Source organism: Anopheles moucheti, unplaced genomic scaffold (genome assembly GCF_943734755.1).
Source record: "Anopheles moucheti unplaced genomic scaffold, idAnoMoucSN_F20_07 putative_Y_89, whole genome shotgun sequence".
In the NCBI taxonomy this organism is placed as follows: Eukaryota; Metazoa; Arthropoda; class Insecta; order Diptera; family Culicidae; genus Anopheles; species Anopheles moucheti.
Genome location: NW_026453739.1, coordinates 78175 through 96416, shown reverse-complemented (window position 1 = coordinate 96416; position 18242 = coordinate 78175). Strand labels below are relative to the sequence as shown.

General features: G+C 41.1%; 1 protein-coding gene across 1 annotated transcript; it reads right to left on the bottom strand.

The window, feature by feature from the left end:
* Positions 1 to 455: 455 nt before the first annotated feature.
* On the bottom strand, positions 456 to 6407 carry LOC128309307 (uncharacterized; the record flags this gene model as incomplete). Its single annotated transcript, XM_053045663.1, has 1 exon — positions 456 to 6407. A coding segment is annotated over exon 1 (5952 nt), but the record flags the coding sequence as incomplete, so codon positions are not given.
* Between the last annotated feature and the right edge of the window lie 11835 nt (positions 6408 to 18242).

Below are 18242 nucleotides of genomic sequence, written 5' to 3'. Positions count from 1 at the left end.
CTCACTAGAGCGAACCAAAATATTAGTTCTTTATTCGTCAACGTTTTCTAGCGGTAAAAAAGGGCGTCTCGCGCGTCGTCCTGCCCTTATATACATTCTTTTTCGGTTAGTCCTTCACTCACCGCGGTACTCAGATATCCCGACCGTGAAGCTTTCTTCCGACAACTTCGTAAATACGATATAATGTCCGACAGTGACAGCAGCGGTCGGTGTAAACATCGTTTGTTTACAACATTGCCTCCCGCAGTGAGACAACTGGCTTTCATCCTCTACTCACTCTCACTCTACTTCCTGTTGCTGTCGCTGCCGATCGCTGTCACTTTACCATGCGCCGTATTTTGTTTATCATTCCTAGCTCACACAGGTAAGTTTCCTTTCCGTACATCTAATAACGCAATCTTTGTTGCAGGTCGCTTATAAATTCCACTGGCGGTTTGGACGCTTGCCTGTCTTACTTGACCGTCCTGGGCCCTAACTACATCGATCACGCGTCCCTTTGGCCAACTGTTCCGCGGCAAACAATTGTCGACTACTATCACTACATCTCCCACCTGAATCGGCCGCACCGACACAAACCACTTAGATCGACGGGTCAGCGTGGGGAGGTATTCCGATACCCATCTCCTCCAGAATACGTCAGCGTTGCGTTGGGCGGCTCTCCACGCTGATTTAGCGGCGATACCACTGTCGTCAAATACGGCGGGCGGCTTGCATCCGTTGGAGCTTCCGAGTAGTAGATGGTTTGGTGTGATCGGTGTGTCCATCTCGTCGTCCAACGGCACGTAGGTAAGTGGTCTCGAGTTGATGATGAACTCGATTTCCGTTAGCGTCGACATCAGCACCTCGTCCGTCGGTTTTCGTGGAAGCTCAAATTGACCCAGCACTTTCTTTACAGACCGGACCAGTCTCTCCCAGCATCCGCCGAAATGTGGTGCGGCTGGCAGATTAAAACTCCATTTCATCTCGGGCCCAACGAATTCGTCCATCATCGCGTTAACATCCACTGTCTGCAAGGCTTCCTCGAGCTCCCGAGCCGACCCGACGAAATTGGTTCCCCTATCGCTGATGATCTCTATCGGTTTTCCGCGCCTAGCGATGAAGCGCCGAATCGCCATAATGCAGGACGCCGTTGTGAGGGAGTGAGCCATCTCCAAATGGATAGCTCTGCACGTCAGACAGGTGAATATGACTCCCCACCTCTTCTCTACTCGTCTTCCTACGGCAACCAGGAGGGGTCCAAAATAGTCCACGCCTGTAAATGAAAAGGCTCGTTGCCCGACCGCAACTCGTTGGGATGGTACGTTTCCCATCGAGGGAGGCTCCGGAGTGGCTCCGTCTATTTTGCATCGCTGGCAGGACTTACGTACACGGTTGTACTCACCAAGGACCTGGGGTATATAATAGCGAGCTCGCAGCTCGCTAACAACCGTGCGGTGGTTACAGTGCCGATATCGTTCGTGGTAGCTGAGTATCAACAACTCTGTTCCACGATGCTTCCGAGGGAGGATAATCGGTTGCTGCAGTGTTTCGCTGACCGACAACGTCCCGGCCAGGCGCCCTCGCATCCTTATTATTCCGTGGTCGTCTAGTACCGGCGATATCTTGTAGAGAGGACTATTCTTCTCCACCCTGCTCTTCCACGGCTGCAACTGAGAGGGATCCTTCTTCAGAGAGCGTATTTCACACGCATACACGTCCGCCTGTATCTGGGTGATGATGATCTGCTCGGCCCATGTCAGCTCTTCTTGTGTTAGCGGTTCACCTAAAATGACATCTTTCCTGATGGCACGACGGACATTAGTGACAAATCTTACCACATACGCAACTGCCCGTAGAAGCCTTCTCCATTTCGAGAAACGATGGAAATTAATGAGAGGCTCCTGTACCGTATGATGCAACACGTTGGGACGTAGTTCTTCGGGGGTGTCTGGAGATGTTGTTTCCGAGCCAGGCCAGAGTGATTCAGAGCCCCATAGGAAGCTCGGACCGTTGAACCAGCGACTAGTTGGCGATAGATCCGGTGTTTTCGTCCACTTGGTCCCGTCATCAGCTACGTTCATTTTCGTCGGGATCCAACGCCATTGCTCGACCTCCGTTGTTTCGAGCAGTTCTCCGACTCGAAATGCTACGAACTGATTATAGCGACGATGATCAGAACGCAACCAACTCAACACGTTCCGCGAGTCTGTCCAAAACACCGTGCGCGAGATGTTCAATCGGTGTGAGTTGACGATCGTAGCCGCTAATCGGGCACCAATCACCGCCGCTTGTAGCTCTAGTCGCGGAATCGAGACGAAACGCATCGGAGCCACACGAGTTTTCGATCCAACGAGAGAGCATTCCACAACTCCGTCTTCTTCGTACCTCAAATAAGCGACCGCGGCCATCCCACATTCACTTGCGTCGCAAAACACATGCAGCTCTACTCCAGCGCGAATCGACGTAACCGCTCGATAACACCTTCTGACTCTCACCTTCTGGACATCAGGGAGCACTCGTTGCCAAATTAACCACTTTTCCGCCGGTTGGTCATGCAGCTCCTGATCCCATCCTATTCCGGAACGCCATATCTCTTGCAGGAGAACTTTTAAATACATCAGGAACATCCCGAGCAAACCCATGGGATCGTAGATGCTCATCAGGATCCGGAGTAGGTTACGCTTCGTTGTGCACGATTTGCCAGCCTGTAGCTTTTCAGTAAACTGCGTCGAGAGCTGGAAAGTAAACGTGTCGGAAGCCGTGTCCCACCACATACCGAGGACCTTTTCCGTTGCTAAACCGTAGCCGACATCGATGCTTTTCTGATGTTCCGCCTGTGTCTGCAGTTGCCTCACCACGTCTAACGAATTAGATACCCAATTCCGGATTTCGAATCCTCCTTTTTGGTGAACATCCCGAACTTCTTTCGCTAGGCATACGGCCTCTTCCTCCGTTTCCACATTCACGAGCATATCGTCCACGTAGTGCTCGTCTTTGATGCATTTTGCCGCACGCGGGAACTCTTCCTCGAATCGCTCTGCGTTGCGATTCTTCACGAACTGTGCGCTGCTCGGCGAACAAGCAGCGCCAAACGTCATCACGGTGACCACGTATACGGCTGGATCGCCGTTTGGATCGTCTCCATCCCAAAGGATCATCTGGCTTCGTTGGTCTTCCGTTCGCATCATCACTTGATGGAACATTTCCCGAATGTCTCCCACAACAGCGACGCGAAACTCTCGGAACTTAAAGAGAACGGAAAGGAGCCCGGCAAGCAGATCGGGTCCCGCTAAAAGGAACGAATTAAGGCTGACTCCACTCACCTTTGCCGCCGCGTCAAAAACCATGCGAATTTTTCCCGGTTTATTAGGGTTGGTAACCGGGAAAATAGGTAAAAACCAGTCGTTTGGTCGTTTGTCCTCCGCCTCACTCGCTGATAAACGTCGAATGTAGCCCTTCTGGATGTAATCTCTCATCTTCTGATTAACCGCCGCAGCTAACTCCGGATCTTTACTCATTTTTCGTTTCAGGAGCTCGTACCGTTTCATCGTTGCAGCTTTGTTACATGGCAATCGGACGTCATCATATCTCCATAGTAAGCCCGTTTCGAATCGATCGCCCTGCAGTTTGGTTTCTCGGTTAAGTATCACCAGGGCACGTTCATCGTCCTTGGATTTGAGTAAGCGTGATGGCTTAGTGATACCCAGTGAATCCAACGAGAAGAACGCCTTAACCTCGCTTGTGAGTACACCATCGACGTTACCTTCGCAGCTGCAGATGTGAAAACTTCTGTGTCCTCCGGTTACACTAGCGGTTGCAATAGGGCAGGGTCCGTATATCATCCAGCCCAGCCTAGTTTTCGAAGCAATCGGTTCATTAACCCGTCCTTCTGTACATTTTAGCGGCTTTCCCAAACGACAATTATCTACACCAATTAGTACTCGAGGTACGGCATCGACGTAAGAGGTGAACGGTAAACCCTTCAGATGTGGATACGCAGATTGCAGTTGTTTACCATCTATCGTCTGCGCGGGCAAGGCTAGATTGCTGACCGTGTGTACCTTTGTCAGCTCATGCACTGGAGCCCCTTCGTATGCACCTGATATTTGCACTGCCAGCTGGACGGAAGCCTTTTCTTCTCTGGTAGTATCCCCGGTCCACTTGAGACACAATGGCCGTGACGTTCCGATCAGCCCTAATTCGTCCATCAGGCTATGATCGATGAAGGTCGATGACGAACCTTCGTCGAGAAAGGCGTACGTTCGAACCGTCCTGCCATCCTTCCCATACATAGTTACCGGTACGTAGCGGAACAAAGTGCGATCGTTGGAGCCGGAATGAGTAAGACAATGCTTTTCTGTTGTATTGGTCATTCCCAGAGAACCATGTAGCAACCTATGGTGCATTGCCTCGCACCCATTGGATCCGCAAACTGTTTTAAGGTGACACCACCCCTTATGGTACTTGAGACATTTTCGGCATAGCTTCTTATCTCTTATATGTTCCTTCCTTTCAGCGACGGTCATCGTTTGGAATCGCTGGCATGTATCCAGTGCGGCACACTCTCCCTGGCAGGCTGAACATTTAGAAACATTTGTATGTGGGTACTTACCGCTCGTGGTGGCGGCGTGCATGTTCAAACGTGCGGTGGTGGGCTGGCGCTGATCTGGTCGTACCGGTTTCACACTGCTCCGACGATCCGAGTCGCCGGATCCACTGCGTTCGAAACGTTCGCTCTTCACCGGAACTACCCTGCTGAGTGCTGCAGCCAACTCGCCGATCCACCTTCCGAAGTCCGACAGCGTAACAGAGGGCAGCTGCTGTTGGTGCCTCGCCCACTCGATGCACGTGGCCGACGGCAGCTTCACGATCAACTCCTTCAGCAGGATAACGTTGCAGGTATATTCCGGCAGCCCAGATGCTTGGATGGTCGCACACAGGTTCCTCACCGCGAATCCGAACTCAACCAGAGTATCTAGCCGATCCGCTCGTGGGGCTGGCATACGTCTCACTTTCTCCATCAAATTTTCAACGATCACCTCCGGCCTCCCAAACCGTAGCTTGAGCACGTCTATGGCTTCCTTAAGCCCGGAAGGCAGCAACAACAACGAGCTGACCGCTTCCAGCGCAGCTCCTTTCAACGCCTTTTGTAGCCTCAGCAGGTTCTCGTAGTCGGAGTACCCGCAGATTGCTGTTGAGTGCTCGTAGCTGGAGATGAAGAGCGGCCACTGTTCTGCGGAACCCGAAAACGTAGGTAGCTCTCTTCCACTGGCTTTCCGCGCGGCAATTTGGGATTGACTCAAGAAAGTCGATCCCAAGCTTCCAAGTGTTCCCGCATGCCCGTCGACGAAAACATTGTGCGGGTACGTTGCTGGCGCGCTCGTGCGCGGTTGGGCAAAAGTGCTGTTTGCCTGACCAAGTCCGCGGGGCGGTATAAACGTGTAATAACCGTGATCGAGTCCGTGTGGTTGGGCGGTGTGTCCGTATCGGTTTCCGTGTGTGTGTGTAGACGTGCTGTGTTCGAAATCGTGTCCGTGTGCGGCTGCTGAAGTGTCGTGATCGGTTGCGTGCGGTTGTGCCAACGTGCTGTGTCCAAAATCGTGTCCAGGTCGGTGCGTTGTTCCATTTATGCGGCGAGGATCTCGCGACATGAGATCCTCCATCGCGCTTTGCCACTCGCGAAATTCCGCGTCACGTCTCGCTGTTTCGTTCGCTGGCCATGTCGGTGTCGGTGCATATTTACTGGTGGCCACGGTAGGGTTGTCCTCACATCGGAAGTGTTCCGTGCCGATATCAACGCGCCTTTCAGCAGCATCAAGGGAACCACCATTTTCTCGATGCAGCAGCCAAGCACTTGCTTTTTCTAGCTCGCATTGCGATTCGCGCGCAATTTCACACTCCCCTTTTGAAAACTCCAACTCGCGCGCGCGGAGTTCAATTTTTCGTTGTTGCAGCTCGATCCTTAAACGCTCGAGTTCGAGCTGCTTCCTCCGGTGTTCCCGGTTAGGGGTCATGAACCCTTCATGGGTTGCTGACCGGTGCGCGGTCGCCATCGCCGAATTCGATGCGCCATCGGTGACGCGTCTTAAACCCTCCGGTTGCGTGTGGCCATTTTGTGCGTGCGTGTTGGTGTGATAAGGGGACGGCCGGGCTGCTTCTGGTGTCGCGTCCAGCGCGATGGCATCCCTGTGCCTCACCGGAAAGTATCCCCACGGAGTCTGCACGGTCTGCTCGCCCCGGTGGCCCAAAATCCCTTCGCTCTGGGACGATTCTTGTACGGCCACGGGCGATCGAGCCGAACAGGAGGGCGTCGCATTCGTCGCGACTACGCTTTCGCGTTCAGCCGTCTGTTCCTCCGAGGGGAATACAGTATCCACTCGCTGGCTCGTCTGTTGCCCGTCTTGCACCGTGTCATCGCCGTGTTCCATTTCGCGAATCACTTAAAACGTGCGCACTATAAACTGGAATCCACTATCGTTCGTTACGCGATCGCGATTATCCCCGGTGGATAATTTACTTTCGATTCGAGCGAATTAAACGCGCACTAAACTTAGCTTTGCGACGCAAATATTCTTGCAAACTATCGCAAACTTGTTGAAATTTGAAGATTTCCTAATAATTGTTGAAACTAATTTTTTGGAATGTAGAAAACGCAAAAAAGTCGATAATTAATTAGGAACGCTATCTCACTAGAGCGAACCAAAAAATTAGTTCTTTATTCGTCAACGTTTTCTAGCGGTAAAAAAGGGCGTCTCGCGCGTCGTCCTGCCCTTATATACATTCTTTTTCGGTTAGTCCTTCACTCACCGCGGTACTCAGATATCCCGACCGTGAAGCTTTCTTCCGACAACTTCGTAAATACGATATAATGTCCGACAGTGACAGCAGCGGTCGGTGTAAACATCGTTTGTTTACAACAAGACAGTTTTTGCATAAAAACTCATTCCTGGTGGAACTCCATAGCAAAGTACAAAGTTCGTTTTGGATGGACGAATTAAGTTGAAATAGACAGTTTTTGCATAAAAACTCATTCCTGGTGGAACTTCATAGCAAAGTACAAAGTTCGTTTTGGATGGACGAATTGAGTTGAAATAGACAGTTTTTGCATACAAACTCATTCCTGGTAGAACTTCATAGCAAAGTACAAAGTTCGTTTTGGATGGACGAATTAAGTTGAAATAGACAGTTTTTGCATAAAAACTCATTCCTGGTAGAACTTCATAGCAAAGTACAAAGTTCGTTTTGGATGGACGAATTAAGTTGAAATAGACAGTTTTTGCATAAAAACTCATTCCTGGTAGCACTTCATAGCAAAGTACAAAGTTCGTTTTGGATGGACGAATTGAGTTGAAATAGACAGTTTTTGCATAAAAACTCATTCCTGGTAGAACTTCATAGCAAAGTACAAAGTTCGTTTTGGATGGACGAATTAAGTTGAAATAGACAGTTTTTGCATAAAAACTCATTCCTGGTAGCACTTCATAGCAAAGTACAAAGTTCGTTTTGGATGGACGAATTAAGTTGAAATAGACAGTTTTTGCATAAAAACTCATTCCTGGTGGAACTCCATAGCAAAGTACAAAGTTCGTTTTGGATGGACGAATTAAGTTGAAATAGACAGTTTTTGCATAAAAACTCATTCCTGGTGGAACTCCATAGCAAAGTACAAAGTTCGTTTTGGATGGACGAATTAAGTTGAAATAGACAGTTTTTGCATAAAAACTCATTCCTGGTAGAACTTCATAGCAAAGTACAAAGTTCGTTTTGGATGGACGAATTAAGTTGAAATAGACAGTTTTTGCATAAAAACTCATTCCTGGTGGAACTCCATAGCAAAGTACAAAGTTCGTTTTGGATGGACGAATTAAGTTGAAATAGACAGTTTTTGCATAAAAACTCATTCCTGGTAGAACTTCATAGCAAAGTACAAAGTTCGTATCGGATGGACGAATTAAGTTGAAATAGACAGTTTTTGCATAAAAACTCATTCCTGGTAGAACTTCATAGCAAAGTACAAAGTTCGTTTTGGATGGACGAATTAAGTTGAAATAGACAGTTTTTGCATAAAAACTCATTCCTGGTGGAACTCCATAGCAAAGTACAAAGTTCGTTTTGGATGGACGAATTAAGTTGAAATAGACAGTTTTTGCATAAAAACTCATTCCTGGTAGAACTTCATAGCAAAGTACAAAGTTCGTTTTGGATGGACGAATTAAGTTGAAATAGACAGTTTTTGCATAAAAACTCATTCCTGGTGGAACTCCATAGCAAAGTACAAAGTTCGTTTTGGATGGACGAATTAAGTTGAAATAGACAGTTTTTGCATAAAAACTCATTCCTGGTGGAACTCCATAGCAAAGTACAAAGTTCGTTTTGCATGGACGAATTAAGTTGAAATAGACAGTTTTTGCATAAAAACTCATTCCTGGTGGAACTTCATAGCAAAGTACAAAGTTCGTTTTGGATGGACGAATTAAGTTGAAATAGACAGTTTTTGCATAAAAACTCATTCCTGGTGGAACTCCATAGCAAAGTACAAAGTTCGTTTTGGATGGACGAATTAAGTTGAAATAGACAGTTTTTGCATAAAAACTCATTCCTGGTAGCACTTCATTGCAAAGTACAAAGTTCGTTTTGGATGGACGAATTAAGTTGAAATAGACAGTTTTTGCATAAAAACTCATTCCTGGTAGAACTTCATAGCAAAGTACAAAGTTCGTTTTGGATGGACGAATTAAGTTGAAATAGACAGTTTTTGCATAAAAACTCATTCCTGGTAGCACTTCATAGCAAAGTACAAAGTTCGTTTTGGATGGACGAATTGAGTTGAAATAGACAGTTTTTGCATAAAAACTCATTCCTGGTAGAACTTCATAGCAAAGTACAAAGTTCGTTTTGGATGGACGAATTGAGTTGAAATAGACAGTTTTTGCATAAAAACTCATTCCTGGTAGAACTTCATAGCAAAGTACAAAGTTCGTTTTGGATGGACGAATTAAGTTGAAATAGACAGTTTTTGCATAAAAACTCATTCCTGGTGGAACTCCATAGCAAAGTACAAAGTTCGTTTTGGATGGACGAATTAAGTTGAAATAGACAGTTTTTGCATGAAAACTCATTCATGGTGGAACTTCATTGCAAAGTACAAAGTTCGTTTTGGATGGACGAATTAAGTTGAAATAGACAGTTTTTGCATAAAAACTCATTCCTGGTAGAACTTCATAGCAAAGTACAAAGTTCGTTTTGGATGGACGAATTAAGTTGAAATAGACAGTTTTTGCATAAAAACTCATTCCTGGTAGAACTTCATAGCAAAGTACAAAGTTCGTTTTGGATGGACGAATTAAGTTGAAATAGACAGTTTTTGCATAAAAACTCATTCCTGGTAGAACTTCATAGCAAAGTACAAAGTTCGTTTTGGATGGACGAATTTAGTTGAAATAGACAGTTTTTGCATACAAACTCATTCCTGGTGGAACTTCATAGCAAAGTACAAAGTTCGTTTTGGATGGACGAATTAAGTTGAAATAGACAGTTTTTGCATAAAAACTCATTCCTGGTAGAACTTCATAGCAAAGTACAAAGTTCGTTTTGGATGGACGAATTAAGTTGAAATAGACAGTTTTTGCATAAAAACTCATTCCTGGTGGAACTCCATAGCAAAGTACAAAGTTCGTTTTGGATGGACGAATTAAGTTGAAATAGACAGTTTTTGCATAAAAACTCATTCCTGGTAGCACTTCATTGCAAAGTACAAAGTTCGTTTTGGATGGACGAATTAAGTTGAAATAGACAGTTTTTGCATAAAAACTCATTCCTGGTGGAACTCCATAGCAAAGTACAAAGTTCGTTTTGGATGGACGAATTAAGTTGAAATAGACAGTTTTTGCATAAAAACTCATTCCTGGTAGAACTTCATAGCAAAGTACAAAGTTCGTTTTGGATGGACGAATTAAGTTGAAATAGACAGTTTTTGCATAAAAACTCATTCCTGGTAGAACTTCATAGCAAAGTACAAAGTTCGTTTTGGATGGACGAATTAAGTTGAAATAGACAGTTTTTGCATAAAAACTCATTCCTGGTAGAACTCCATAGCAAAGTACAAAGTTCGTTTTGGATGAACGAATTAAGTTGAAATAGACAGTTTTTGCATAAAAACTCATTCCTGGTGGAACTCCATAGCAAAGTACAAAGTTCGTTTTGGATGGACAAATTAAGTTGAAATAGACAGTTTTTGCATAAAAACTCATTCCTGGTAGAACTTCATAGCAAAGTACAAAGTTCGTTTTGGATGGACGAATTAAGTTGAAATAGACAGTTTTTGCATAAAAACTCATTCCTGGTAGAACTTCATAGCAAAGTACAAAGTTCGTTTTGGATGGACGAATTAAGTTGAAATAGACAGTTTTTGCATAAAAACGCATTCCTGGTAGCACTTCATTGCAAAGTACAAAGTTCGTTTTGGATGGACGAATTAAGTTGAAATAGACAGTTTTTGCATAAAAACTCATTCCTGGTAGAACTTCATAGCAAAGTACAAAGTTCGTTTTGGATGGACGAATTAAGTTGAAATAGACAGTTTTTGCATAAAAACTCATTCCTGGTAGAACTTCATAGCAAAGTACAAAGTTCGTTTTGGATGGACGAATTAAGTTGAAATAGACAGTTTTTGCATAAAAACTCATTCCTGGTAGAACTTCATAGCAAAGTACAAAGTTCGTTTTGGATGGACGAATTAAGTTGAAATAGACAGTTTTTGCATAAAAACTCATTCCTGGTGGAACTCCATAGCAAAGTACAAAGTTCGTTTTGGATGAACGAATTAAGTTGAAATAGACAGTTTTTGCATAAAAACTCATTCCTGGTAGAACTTCATAGCAAAGTACAAAGTTCGTTTTGGATGGACGAATTAAGTTGAAATAGACAGTTTTTGCATAAAAACTCATTCCTGGTGGAACTCCATAGCAAAGTACAAAGTTCGTTTTGGATGGACGAATTAAGTTGAAATAGACAGTTTTTGCATAAAAACTCATTCCTGGTAGAACTTCATAGCAAAGTACAAAGTTCGTTTTGGATGGACGAATTAAGTTGAAATAGACAGTTTTTGCATAAAAACTCATTCCTGGTAGAACTTCATAGCAAAGTACAAAGTTCGTTTTGGATGGACGAATTAAGTTGAAATAGACAGTTTTTGCATAAAAACTCATTCCTGGTAGAACTTCATAGCAAAGTACAAAGTTCGTTTTGGATGGACGAATTAAGTTGAAATAGACAGTTTTTGCATACAAACTCATTCCTGGTAGAACTTCATAGCAAAGTACAAAGTTCGTTTTGGATGGACGAATTAAGTTGAAATAGACAGTTTTTGCATAAAAACTCATTCCTGGTAGAACTTCATAGCAAAGTACAAAGTTCGTTTTGGATGGACGAATTAAGTTGAAATAGACAGTTTTTGCATAAAAACTCATTCCTGGTGGAACTCCATAGCAAAGTACAAAGTTCGTTTTGGATGAACGAATTAAGTTGAAATAGACAGTTTTTGCATAAAAACTCATTCCTGGTGGAACTCCATAGCAAAGTACAAAGTTCGTTTTGGATGGACGAATTAAGTTGAAATAGACAGTTTTTGCATAAAAACTCATTCCTGGTAGAACTTCATAGCAAAGTACAAAGTTCGTTTTGGATGGACGAATTAAGTTGAAATAGACAGTTTTTGCATAAAAACTCATTCCTGGTAGAACTTCATAGCAAAGTACAAAGTTCGTTTTGGATGGACGAATTAAGTTGAAATAGACAGTTTTTGCATAAAAACTCATTCCTGGTAGAACTTCATAGCAAAGTACAAAGTTCGTTTTGGATGGACGAATTAAGTTGAAATAGACAGTTTTTGCATAAAAACTCATTCCTGGTGGAACTCCATAGCAAAGTACAAAGTTCGTTTTGGATGGACGAATTAAGTTGAAATAGACAGTTTTTGCATAAAAACTCATTCCTGGTAGCACTTCATTGCAAAGTACAAAGTTCGTTTTGGATGGACGAATTAAGTTGAAATAGACAGTTTTTGCATAAAAACTCATTCCTGGTAGAACTTCATAGCAAAGTACAAAGTTCGTTTTGGATGGACGAATTAAGTTGAAATAGACAGTTTTTGCATAAAAACTCATTCCTGGTAGAACTTCATAGCAAAGTACAAAGTTCGTTTTGGATGGACGAATTAAATTGAAATAGACAGTTTTTGCATAAAAACTCATTCCTGGTAGCACTTCATTGCAAAGTACAAAGTTCGTTTTGGATGGACGAATTAAGTTGAAATAGACAGTTTTTGCATAAAAACTCATTCCTGGTGGAACTCCATAGCAAAATACAAAGTTCGTTTTGGATGGACGAATTAAGTTGAAATAGACAGTTTTTGCATAAAAACTCATTCCTGGTAGCACTTCATTGCAAAGTACAAAGTTCGTATCGGATGGACGAATTAAGTTGAAATAGACAGTTTTTGCATAAAAACTCATACCTGGTGGAACTTCATAGCAAAGTACAAAGTTCGTTTTGGATGGACGAATTGAGTTGAAATAGACAGTTTTTGCATAAAAACGCATTCCTGGTGGAACTCCATAGCAAAGTACAAAGTTCGTTTTGGATGGACGAATTAAGTTGAAATAGATAGTTTTTGCATAAAAAACTCATTCCTGGTAGAACTTCATAGCAAAGTACAAAGTTCGTTTTGGATGGACGAATTAAGTTGAAATAGACAGTTTTTGCATAAAAACTCATTCCTGGTGGAACTCCATAGCAAAGTACAAAGTTCGTTTTGGATGGACGAATTAAGTTGAAATAGACAGTTTTTGCATAAAAACTCATTCCTGGTAGCACTTCATTGCAAAGTACAAAGTTCGTTTTGGATGGACGAATTAAGTTGAAATAGACAGTTTTTGCATAAAAACTCATTCCTGGTAGAACTTCATAGCAAAGTACAAAGTTCGTTTTGGATGGACGAATTGAGTTGAAATAGACAGTTTTTGCATAAAAACGCATTCCTGGTGGAACTCCATAGCAAAGTACAAAGTTCGTTTTGGATGGACGAATTAAGTTGAAATAGACAGTTTTTGCATAAAAACTCATTCCTGGTAGAACTTCATAGCAAAGTACAAAGTTCGTTTTGGATGGACGAATTAAGTTGAAATAGACAGTTTTTGCATAAAAACTCATTCCTGGTGGAACTCCATAGCAAAGAACAATGTTCGTTTTGGATGGACGAATTAAGTTGAAATAGACAGTTTTTGCATAAAAACTCATTCCTGGTAGCACTTCATTGCAAAGTACAAAGTTCGTTTTGGATGGACGAATTAAGTTGAAATAGACAGTTTTTGCATAAAAACTCATTCCTGGTAGCACTTCATTGCAAAGTACAAAGTTCGTTTTGGATGGACGAATTAAGTTGAAATAGACAGTTTTTGCATAAAAACTCATTCCTGGTAGAACTTCATAGCAAAGTACAAAGTTCGTTTTGGATGGACGAATTAAGTTGAAATAGACAGTTTTTGCATAAAAACTCATTCCTGGTAGAAATTCATAGCAAAGTACAAAGTTCGTTTTGGATGGACGAATTAAGTTGAAATAGACAGTTTTTGCATAAAAACTCATTCCTGGTAGCACTTCATTGCAAAGTACAAAGTTCGTTTTGGATGGACGAATTAAGTTGAAATAGACAGTTTTTGCATAAAAACTCATTCCTGGTAGCACTTCATTGCAAAGTACAAAGTTCGTTGTGGATGGACGAATTAAGTTGAAATAGACAGTTTTTGCATAAAAACTCATTCCTGGTAGAACTTCATAGCAAAGTACAAAGTTCGTTTTGGATGGACGAATTAAGTTGAAATAGACAGTTTTTGCATAAAAACTCATTCCTGGTGGAACTCCATAGCAAAGTACAAAGTTCGTTTTGCATAAACGAATTAAGTTGAAATAGACAGTTTTTGCATGCAAACTCATTCCTGGTGGAACTTCATAGCAAAGTACAAAGTTCGTTTTGGATGGACGAATTAAGTTGAAATAGACAGTTTTTGCATAAAAACTCATTCCTGGTAGAACTTCATAGCAAAGTACAAAGTTCGTTTTGGATGGACGAATTAAGTTGAAATAGACAGTTTTTGCATAAAAACTCATTCCTGGTGGAACTCCATAGCAAAGTACAAAGTTCGTTTTGCATAAACGAATTAAGTTGAAATAGACAGTTTTTGCATGCAAACTCATTCCTGGTGGAACTTCATAGCAAAGTACAAAGTTCGTTTTGGATGGACGAATTAAGTTGAAATAGACAGTTTTTGCATAAAAACTCATTCCTGGTAGAACTTCATAGCAAAGTACAAAGTTAGTTTTGCATGGACGAATTAAGTTGAAATAGACAGTTTTTGCATGAAAACTCATTCATGGTGGAACTTCATAGCAAAGTACAAAGTTAGTTTTGCATGGACGAATTAAGTTGAAATAGACAGTTTTTGCATGAAAACTCATTCCTGGTGGAACTTCATAGCAAAGTACAAAGTTAGTTTTGCATGGACGAATTAAGTTGAAATAGACAGTTTTTGCATAAAAACTCATTCATGGTGGAACTTCATAGCAAAGTACAAAGTTCGTTTTGCATAAACGAATTAAGTTGAAATAGACAGTTTTTGCATGCAAACTCATTCCTGGTGGAACTTCATAGCAAAGTACAAAGTTCGTTTTGGATGGACGAATTAAGTTGAAATAGACAGTTTTTGCATAAAAACTCATTCCTGGTGGAACTCCATAGCAAAGTACAAAGTTCGTTTTGGATGGACGAATTAAGTTGAAATAGACAGTTTTTGCATAAAAACTCATTCCTGGTAGAACTTCATGGCAAAGTACAAAGTTCGTTTTGGATGGACGAATTAAGTTGAAATAGACAGTTTTTGCATAAAAACTCATTCCTGGTGGAACTCCATAGCAAAGTACAAAGTTCGTTTTGGATGGACGAATTAAGTTGAAATAGACAGTTTTTGCATAAAAACTCATTCCTGGTAGCACTTCATTGCAAAGTACAAAGTTCGTTTTGGATGGACGAATTAAGTTGAAATAGACAGTTTTTGCATAAAAACTCATTCCTGGTAGAACTTCATAGCAAAGTACAAAGTTCGTTTTGGATGGACGAATTAAGTTGAAATAGACAGTTTTTGCATAAAAACTCATTCCTGGTGGAACTCCATAGCAAAGTACAAAGTTCGTTTTGGATGGACGAATTAAGTTGAAATAGACAGTTTTTGCATAAAAACTCATTCCTGGTAGCACTTCATTGCAAAGTACAAAGTTCGTTTTGGATGGACGAATTAAGTTGAAATAGACAGTTTTTGCATAAAAACGCATTCCTGGTGGAACTCCATAACAAAGTACAAAGTTCGTTTTGGATGGACGAATTAAGTTGAAATAGACAGTTTTTGCATAAAAACTCATTCCTGGTAGAACTTCATAGCAAAGTACAAAGTTCGTTTTGGATGGACGAATTAAGTTGAAATAGACAGTTTTTGCATAAAAACTCATTCCTGGTAGAACTTCATAGCAAAGTACAAAGTTCGTTTTGGATGGACGAATTGAGTTGAAATAGACAGTTTTTGCATAAAAACGCATTCCTGGTGGAACTCCATAGCAAAGTACAAAGTTCGTTTTGGATGGACGAATTAAGTTGAAATAGACAGTTTTTGCATAAAAACTCATTCCTGGTAGAACTTCATAGCAAAGTACAAAGTTCGTTTTGGATGGACGAATTAAGTTGAAATAGACAGTTTTTGCATAAAAACTCATTCCTGGTGGAACTCCATAGCAAAGTACAAAGTTCGTTTTGGATGGACGAATTAAGTTGAAATAGACAGTTTTTGCATAAAAACTCATTCCTGGTAGCACTTCATTGCAAAGTACAAAGTTCGTTTTGGATGGACGAATTAAGTTGAAATAGACAGTTTTTGCATAAAAACTCATTCCTGGTATCACTTCATTGCAAAGTACAAAGTTCGTTTTGGATGGACGAATTAAGTTGAAATAGACAGTTTTTGCATAAAAACTCATTCCTGGTAGAACTTCATAGCAAAGTACAAAGTTCGTTTTGGATGGACGAATTAAGTTGAAATAGACAGTTTTTGCATAAAAACTCATTCCTGGTAGAACTTCATAGCAAAGTACAAAGTTCGTTTTGGATGGACGAATTAAGTTGAAATAGACAGTTTTTGCATAAAAACTCATTCCTGGTAGCACTTCATTGCAAAGTACAAAGTTCGTTTTGGATGGACGAATTAAGTTGAAATAGACAGTTTTTGCATAAAAACTCATTCCTGGTAGCACTTCATTGCAAAGTACAAAGTTCGTTGTGGATGGACGAATTAAGTTGAAATAGACAGTTTTTGCATAAAAACTCATTCCTGGTAGAACTTCATAGCAAAGTACAAAGTTCGTTTTGGATGGACGAATTAAGTTGAAATAGACAGTTTTTGCATAAAAACTCATTCCTGGTGGAACTCCATAGCAAAGTACAAAGTTCGTTTTGCATAAACGAATTAAGTTGAAATAGACAGTTTTTGCATGCAAACTCATTCCTGGTGGAACTTCATAGCAAAGTACAAAGTTCGTTTTGGATGGACGAATTAAGTTGAAATAGACAGTTTTTGCATAAAAACTCATTCCTGGTAGAACTTCATAGCAAAGTACAAAGTTCGTTTTGGATGGACGAATTAAGTTGAAATAGACAGTTTTTGCATAAAAACTCATTCCTGGTGGAACTCCATAGCAAAGTACAAAGTTCGTTTTGGATGGACGAATTAAGTTGAAATAGACAGTTTTTGCATAAAAACTCATTCCTGGTAGAACTTCATAGCAAAGTACAAAGTTAGTTTTGCATGGACGAATTAAGTTGAAATAGACAGTTTTTGCATGAAAACTCATTCATGGTGGAACTTCATAGCAAAGTACAAAGTTAGTTTTGCATGGACGAATTAAGTTGAAATAGACAGTTTTTGCATGAAAACTCATTCCTGGTGGAACTTCATAGCAAAGTACAAAGTTAGTTTTGCATGGACGAATTAAGTTGAAATAGACAGTTTTTGCATAAAAACTCATTCATGGTGGAACTTCATAGCAAAGTACAAAGTTCGTTTTGCATAAACGAATTAAGTTGAAATAGACAGTTTTTGCATGCAAACTCATTCCTGGTGGAACTTCATAGCAAAGTACAAAGTTCGTTTTGGATGGACGAATTAAGTTGAAATAGACAGTTTTTGCATGAAAACTCATTCCTGGTAGCACTTCATTGCAAAGTACAAAGTTCGTTTTGGATGGACGAATTAAGTTGAAATAGACAGTTTTTGCATAAAAACTCATTCCTGGTAGAACTTCATAGCAAAGTACAAAGTTCGTTTTGGATGGACGAATTAAGTTGAAATAGACAGTTTTTGCATAAAAACTCATTCCTGGTAGAACTTCATAGCAAAGTACAAAGTTCGTTTTGGATGGACGAATTCAGTTGAAATAGACAGTTTTTGCATAAAAACTCATTCCTGGTAGAACTTCATAGCAAAGTACAAAGTTCGTTTTGGATGGACGAATTAAGTTGAAATAGACAGTTTTTGCATAAAAACTCATTCCTGGTAGAACTTCATAGCAAAGTACAAAGTTCGTTTTGGATGGACGAATTCAGTTGAAATAGACAGTTTTTGCATAAAAACTCATTCCTGGTAGAACTTCATAGCAAAGTACAAAGTTCGTTTTGGATGGACGAATTCAGTTGAAATAGACAGTTTTTGCATAAAAACTCATTCCTGGTAGAACTTCATAGCAAAGTACAAAGTTCGTTTTGGATGGACGAATTAAGTTGAAATAGACAGTTTTTGCATAAAAACTCATTCCTGGTGGAACTCCATAGCAAAGTACAAAGTTCGTTTTGGATGGACGAATTAAGTTGAAATAGACAGTTTTTGCATAAAAACTCATTCCTGGTAGAACTTCATAGCAAAGTACAAAGTTCGTTTTGGATGGACGAATTAAGTTGAAATAGACAGTTTTTGCATAAAAACTCATTCCTGGTGGAACTCCATAGCAAAGTACAAAGTTCGTTTTGGATGGACGAATTGAGTTGAAATAGACAGTTTTTGCATAAAAACTCATTCTTGGTAGAACTTCATAGCAAAGTACAAAGTTCGTTTTGGATGGACGAATTAAGTTGAAATAGACAGTTTTTGCATAAAAACTCATTCCTGGTA